This window comes from Priapulus caudatus, unplaced genomic scaffold, assembly GCF_000485595.1.
Source record: "Priapulus caudatus unplaced genomic scaffold, Priapulus_caudatus-5.0.1 Scaffold397, whole genome shotgun sequence".
Classification (NCBI taxonomy): domain Eukaryota; kingdom Metazoa; phylum Priapulida; class Priapulimorpha; order Priapulimorphida; family Priapulidae; genus Priapulus; species Priapulus caudatus.
In genome coordinates this window covers 101,140-108,639 of record NW_014577458.1, presented here as the reverse complement: position 1 = coordinate 108,639, position 7,500 = coordinate 101,140, and the positions used below count along the sequence as shown (strand labels likewise).

Genomic DNA, 7,500 nt, shown 5'->3' with positions numbered 1-7,500 from the left:
CGTCCTTGAAGTTATGCGCAGACGCGTTTGAACGCGTTCACGCGATAATGTTACAAAACACCGCGAGTTTGACGTCTGTGTTTGCTTAATATGCGTTTTACGATGCGGGTTTTTGCATCGCGCAGACGCGTACCTCGTGTCATTTTTTTCGCGTGTAGACGTATAACACGCGTTATTTTTTCTCGTAGGCCTACAGACGCGTGTAGGTATCTTATTTTAATATTTTACATGAGTGATTGGTGATAACTAGATTCTTCTACATCAAAACTATATAAATGCTAGAATGCTCATCTGATTGGGGTTTTGACGTCGTGTGTTTTTGTATATTTTCACAAGCATTTTATGGTAATTGGACTGATACTGCATATTCCAGGATTCTAAGTTAAATCTAAGCTAATTAATAAGTTAAATTGCTCATTAGTTTAACTATACGTTCTTGAATCCATATATCATTGTAACTAACCACTGGTAAAAGTGGTATTCCTAAACATCGCGCAGACCATAATACGCCTGTTGCTCGAGATATCAAAATGAATGCAAACCAAAATAAAATGAATAATGAAAAAAAAAATCACAATCAGAGTTAGAACTCAAGTGTTATCCAAAATGACACGCACACGATAAGCGACATTGCAATCACCAGCGCATAATACCGGCAATCAAAAACATCGCTCGCTCGTCACGCCGAGTTGTTTTAAACAAAGCAAAACGGATGTTGTCAGTCGCTATAGATGTCACTCGCATACATGACGTCACAAACGTGGCGCCTCGCGTTGAGTCAGGAGAGTGAGCGCAAAGAGTTTAGTTGCCTGAGACCGACGTTACGTTAGCTCTTCTGTATCTAATCTCGTAATTTAATATCGTAAACACGACGCATAATAAAGAAGGGAGGGAAGAAAGAGAAGGCTTCAGTGCTTACACACACCCCCTCTACGCAGGCCCCAACCAGCTATGCTCGACCCTGCTCCAAACTATTCTCTACCCTGTATATAAGTGAGAGAGTAACGATGGCTAGCATTGTCTCTCAGCAAAAGACTGTAAGAGAGTAAACGGCGTTAATTTATTTCGCCTGAGCTTTAGATATTATAACAGTGTAACTACATGCCGTAGTGCCTACCCAGGTCTCTCGTTCAAGCTTTCATCAACACTATTGCTACTACTTTAATAGTTCAATGTTACATCTAGAAACTAACACAGTGAAACTATATCCCGTAGTGTTCACCCAGGAATCCTATATCAATCCAATATCAAGACTACCACTACTACTATAACTGGCATATTTTATACCTAGAAACTAACACAGTAAACCTACATCCTGTAGTATTTAACCAGTCCTTTTAGGCAATCTTGTATCAGCACCACTACCATAATTTTCAATATTATATCTAAAAACTAAAACAGTAAACTACATCCCGTAGTGATCAGCCAATCGTAAATTATATTCCGTAAGTAACGTATACACTACGTCTCCTGATCAATCCCGTATCAAGGCAACGCACACGCACGTCCTTTCCTCACGCGCACTTTCTCTCTCTCCACGTTTCACAGCTATGCCGGCATGCACTGCGTCGTCATCAGAGGTTACTCGAAGAGCGCCGGATATCTTCCCGGCATGAAGTTCGAGGACAAGCGCTTCCGCAACACATGGAACGCCGTCTTTCTCGACGGCAGCTGGCGCTTCGTGCAGTGCAACTGGGGCGCGCGCCACCTGGTGAACGCCAAGGACGCGCCGAAGCCGGGCGAGAAGGGCGGCGTCGACAACCTGCGCTACGAGTACGACGACCACTACTTCCTCACCGACCCGGAGCAGTTCATCTACGAGTTCTTCCCGAAGCAAAAGGAGTGGCAGTTGCTGCGCGCGCCCGTCTCGCTCGACCAGTTCGAGAAGCTGCCGTTCGTGCGCTCGCTCTTCTTCAAGTACGGCCTCAAGTTCTCCGAGGAGGCGCAGACGGCCGTCATGACGGCCGACAAGACGGGCGCCGTGACGCTGAACGTGCTCATGCCACCCTACCTCGTATCGCACCTCGTCTTCCACTACAACCTGCGCATGCTCGACAGCGAGCGCGACGAGCACGACGGCGTCAACATGCGTCGCTACGTGATGCAGACGCTCGTCGGCAACAGCGTCGTCTTCAAGGTGCACGCGCCCACCGTCGGCGCCTACATACTTGACGTCTTCGCGAACCTCGTCAGCGCCGGAGAGTACATGACGGGCCAGCCGATGCGCTTCAAGTCCGTCTGCAAGATGAAGGTGATCTGCGAGCGACTGGAGCGCTGCATGGTGCCGCTGCCGAACTGCGCGAGCGGCGAGTGGGGCCCGCTGAAGGCGTACAAACTCTTCGGGCTCATACCGATGACACACGAGGACGCCGTCATCAACACGACGCGCGACGTCGAGATCCGCTTCCGCATGTCGCACCCGCTCAGCGACTTCATGACGACGCTGCACCAGAACGGCGCCAACGACAAGGCGCTGTCGAAGAACGTGCAGCGCCACCTCGCCGACGACGTCATCACGTTCCGCGCCGCGTTTCCCAACGACGGCCAGTACGGTCTCGACATCTACACGCGCGAGACGATGTCGGCCGACCAGCAGACGGAGGGCGAGAAGCATCTGCTGACGCACTGCTGTAAATATCTGATCAACGTCAAGAAGCGATAACCGCGCCATCTGCCGGCGACGCTCGCTATTAAGTGTGCGTGTGCCCGTACGTGCGCGCGTGCACGTGTGTGTGTGCGTGAGTGTGTGCGCGTGGGTGGGCATACATGCGCGCTTGCTTGCGCGCGCGTGTATGTGCTTGCTGGGTCTTATCATTTGCGCTCGAAGGCGGTGAAAAATGTTTGGACGACAGGCAGAATTGGAAGTCTATAACTCGTACACACGCACGCACACGCAGGTACGCACACCCACGTGCACAAACGCTCACACCTCCGTGTGCACATAGCACGCTCGCACGCACGCTCGAAAGCACACGACCACACCACACAATAGTTCATAGTGATTCGATAGTGATGTTGCGCCGTATTCATACGTATTGGTAATCGGTGATACATAATAGTAAAACCATGCAAATTGAACGATTCAATAATGATGAATGGATTGCTATTAAAACTCGTACATATGTAGTTATACCCGTGTCTGGAATCTGCATTAACATCGCATGTCGCTTAGGCATGAATATGTTATTACTTGGTCAATGATGGAATCGGTGAATGACGTATTTATTTACTAATAGTGCTACTATGTCCACAGTATATATATATATATATAGAAAACAACTATATATATATATATATATATATATATATATATATATATATACATATATCACCAATTACATATGTATCATTACGATTAACTGTTATATTACTCATTCTTCCTATGTAAATTATTACTTAGGAAGATATAACTTTGAACGAGTAACGTTATTTTATGAATGATCGATCGGGAACTGTAGATAGATATATAGCCTTGTTTGTTTACGTATTGGTGAAGGAGTATCAAATACACATCGCATTTTTCAACGTTTTGCCTGTTTGGCTAGTTGAAATGACAGCCGAGTATAGTGAAATTTTAGTGATGTTTTATCTTGTGATTTTTGGATACGCTGAAATATTTTAAGCCCGTGTGTGAATTTGCAATTAACTAGAAAAAATCATGACGTGAATTTGTATATATTTTTAGGTGGCGTCGTTAGTAGAGTGTTCATTATCGTTACACTATCTTTACAAATTTTCAACCACGCAGGGGATATGTATGAGCATCCTGAATTGTAACAAACCTATTTGCATATATCATTGGTAGTAGAGATCGCGATGCGACATTGGAATCCAATCTATATCATATATTCGATTTCTTATACTGCATGTAAACGTGGCCTGGGCATCTGATTTGGGATTGGTTATTTACATAAAAAACATTGTACTTAATAAAGGTGCGTGTATTATTTTAGGTCGCCGCGATGCTGCGTAATTGTTTATTGAGGTGCATGCATCATGGAAAATGTTAATACACACGGCTAGAGACATTTATGACAATTTTCGACTTTTATTCTATCTTCATAACTCAACTTCAGATTTCTTCGCCGGTGTCGGCTGCCTTTGAGTTACATTGAGTGACATTATATATACATACATATTATGTTACTCTTGATTGTATCACGTTTGATTCTAATTCGCGTAAACGAAGTAATTTTCTCTATATCTAAATTTGCATATCGTTTAAAACCTACTGCGAGAGTGAGCTCGCATCGCGTTAATACTTTCATCCGGGCCTCCCGTTTGCTGCACCAAGGCAGGTAGTATCAACACGCATTCTCAGCATGTTACACGTCACTCTATTCAAGGCGCTAAATATAACAAGGAGAGGAAGCGGATTGGCTGTGCGCTTTTCGCCTCAAGGGCGCCATCTATGGGCCATAATCAGCTGAAACGGCTGTGCAGACCGAACCCAGAGACAATAGAATACTAATCTGTTCTAGGGTCTCTGCCGAACCCAAATTTCGGCCAGATATGGTGGCGCTTTCTCTCCTTGTTATATTTAGCTCATTGACTCGGTCTACTCGTTCTACTATACGGCCTTCTCGGTCTCTTCTCTCTTCGTCCTACTCTCGGTCGTAGTAACAGTAGTATATCTTCACATTCCTGTCGATTTCGCTCGTTGGAACCGAGCCGTAGTAGTCGCTCTTCGGAAATATGTCATCCTCACAGTCCCACTCGAACCATTCCTCTGAGACAGTCATGCCGCGAACCTGCAACGGTGGAGATGTTACAGATACTGTCACTCAATGTCTGGCTTCTCTCAGCTAGCAACCATGAGAGAGAGAAAGAGAGGGAAGCGGAAGGGCGAGCGAGAGAAGGAGAGATGGCGAACGAGTGGGAGAGAAAAAGAAAGAGAGGGGTCAGAGAGGAGTGAGAGAGAGAGAGGGTGGGTGGGTGAAAGGGCGAGGGAGGTGGCAAACGAAAGTGAGAGGGTGGGTGAAAGGGCAAGAGAGGTAGCAAACGAGAGGGAGAAGTAGTGAAAGTGGAGAGATTATAGGATAGAGAGAGCGAGAGAGTGAGAGAGAGCGCGCGCGTGAGATAGGGGGAGAGAGAGCGCGCGCGTGAGATAGGGAGAGAGAGAGCGCGTGAGAGCGGAGGAGAGAGAGGAGAGCGAGCGCGCGTGAGAGAGGGGTAGAGAGAACCACAGCACACATGTAAGGAAGTATTATTACACCGCATTACCGATATCGATGCTTATTTAACAAGTCAAGTAACTTTAGGTCAGCGTTATTTTCACATAACTGTCACTGTATATGTGCCATACGTGTCACTGTATAAACGCGCGACCCCGCACCTGCTGGCATGCGTCCCCGTGCTTGAACAAATAGAACGGTTTCTCTGTAGGAAGAGCAATGGGATCATCTGTGTTGCCATCACTCTTGCAACAGTACCAGATTTTCGTGTTGCTGTCGTATACCCCGTGCGGTACTACGCCTGCTACCTAGTACATAAAAGAAATCGGGCACAAGCACCGTGATGTGGAAAGCGTTAGTCACATGTCTATACACACATACGCACTAACGCACGCACCCGCACGCACGCACGCACGCACTCATAAGTACATACGCGCTCATAAATAACTTCTAACCCAGTACGGACGCATTTTACACGAGCAAGTGCGTGTTCACATGCGTTTTCAAGGGCGTTTTCAAGTGCATGTTTAGGTGCGAACCTCATTGTCGTTGCCTAATGACTCGTCATCCCAGTAGATCCAGCCCTCCGACAGACCGACCGGACAAGGACTGCCGGCCGCCCGGAAGATGCAGTACCGTCCAACCGGCCATCGGTCTTTTGATGTCGTCGGCTGAACCTTCATACAGAAGTGCTGCTCCATGTTGTTCCGCCTTTATAGCGTACAGAGAATATAATAATATACGATAAATTTAATACCAGCATAATATAAATATATTAATATATATATATATACTTTAATATATATATTAACAAATTTATCATATATAAAAATGTGAATATAAAGAAAATAGTATATATATTATAATGGTGAGCGGGCTTACAACTATCGCCTGTGAAACGCATGCGCGCATGATAACACACTACCGCAGCTGTATTACACGAATCAACGAGTAACTTGCCAATTTCGTCATTAAATTAACACACAATATACCACAGTTTGTTATAAATTTTCTATTGACCTGTATACACAAAGTCGACACCTACAGACTGACTCCGTAAGTCGTCGAGTTACGACGGGCTCGGTCATGAGAAACGTGTGGAGACAGTCTATAACGACTGGGCGCCGTTCTCTCACCCGTAATAGCCGAAGAAGTGAAGTTCGTCACTCCAGTCGTTGTTGGGCGGCGTGTCCTCCGTGTCGTGATAGCGATAGCCCTCCTTCCACATGAAAACTCTCCGATTCCGACAACCTCCCAGGGTTTCGTCAGGCCGTACGCGCCCCTCTGGCCCATCTCAGCGGTTCAGACATGCCCGGTGTTTCTCCAGCCGTTACTCCTGCGAAAAGACGCGTTTTGTTTAGTGTGTTTTCTTCGTAGAACGTCTAGTGCATGAGATCGTTATTCAGTTAGCCTCGCGACATGAAGTGGATTTATAGTTTTTCTGTTTAGTTTGATTTTTTTTCTGTATGTTATTTTCTGTCATTGGAATCGCAGCTGATGGCATTTCTCAGAGCGTATCACGTTGGAGAGAATGGTAGCTGTGTTGCTGCTGTTTTCTTGCAACCGGCCCCTGTAGTTCGATATAAAGGAAGGCGTACACACTTCATGTACGAGCTCAGTACAAGCGGTTCACCTGAAGTTAGGAGCAACACAACCATCGGAGTGAGGAGCAGCAACATTGTCACGGAGAATCAAAGTGTCACACACAAAATACCTATAGGCGTTGATCGATTGATATCTGAAATAAAGATCGAAAAATGCAATGCTTGAAAACGAACCGCGCACGAGCGTAGAGAAGATATATAACGAAATAGATTTTTAGAGAACACGGTTTCATGACCACATTTGTAGTCACTAGTTATATCCTAAATAAATATTCGAATTCACAAATCTCACACTATGAACGCCTGAGAATCGTTCAGACTTTCCTCGACCCGATGGCGATACACGACCGCTCACTATGTCGCAGAGAAAACAACAGATGCTTAAGATCGTGTCCCTTTTAACTGGCAGTTCGTGAGTCGGGCCAGATAGCTGTGTTTGCTAAAAGAACCTCGTTTATAACGCTATTCCTAGCTGGTACCTGTTCATATCGAGTTTGGGAAAACGACAGGTGTGCTTGCACACAATATGATGTGGGAATGGCATCCGTACACTTCATTGCAAACCAAAAAAGCACATTCACTAAGCACATAAATGTGATAAGGACTTTCTGCACTTGTATTTCCTGTCTGCTTTTCTTCTGGACCGTATAATTATGAACAAATTCGAAAACCAGATACAGGATAATGTGGTACAAGATTCAATAAAGCTAATATTATTATGA

The 7,500-nt window shown here is 45.6% G+C and overlaps 2 protein-coding genes across 2 annotated transcripts in view; one reads left to right on the top strand and one right to left on the bottom strand.

Annotated features, from left to right (window-relative positions):
* The window catches only part of LOC106809941 (kyphoscoliosis peptidase-like), a 15,821-nt gene extending 11,783 nt beyond the window's left edge, over nucleotides 1-4,038 (top strand). Inside the window, exon 6 of the mRNA XM_014813179.1 lies at nucleotides 1,549-4,038. Within this exon, the coding sequence (XP_014668665.1) occupies nucleotides 1,549-2,662 (1,114 nt within the window). The 3' untranslated portion in view covers nucleotides 2,663-4,038. The remainder of the gene's footprint in view (nucleotides 1-1,548) is intronic.
* Nucleotides 4,039-4,604: 566 nt separating this feature from the next.
* LOC106809932 lies at nucleotides 4,605-6,402 on the bottom strand. Its single transcript, XM_014813170.1, has 4 exons — nucleotides 6,311-6,402; nucleotides 5,714-5,885; nucleotides 5,336-5,482; nucleotides 4,605-4,751 (listed from the first exon to the last, which is right to left on the bottom strand). The coding sequence occupies exons 1-4, from the start codon at nucleotides 6,400-6,402 to the stop codon at nucleotides 4,605-4,607; spliced, it is 558 nt and encodes a 185-aa protein (XP_014668656.1).
* Nucleotides 6,403-7,500: the final 1,098 nt, after the last annotated feature.

Coding starts and splice junctions, on each gene's coding strand:
- LOC106809932 (XM_014813170.1), bottom strand. CDS start 6,402: ATGTGGAAGGAGGGCTATCGCTATCACGACACGGAGGACACGCCGCCC. Junction 5,886..6,310: donor CACTTCTTCGGCTATTACGG/GTGAGAGAACGG, acceptor TACGCTATAAAG/GCGGAACAACATGGAGCAGC. Junction 5,483..5,713: donor CATTAGGCAACGACAATGAG/GTTCGCACCTAA, acceptor TTTATGTACTAG/GTAGCAGGCGTAGTACCGCA.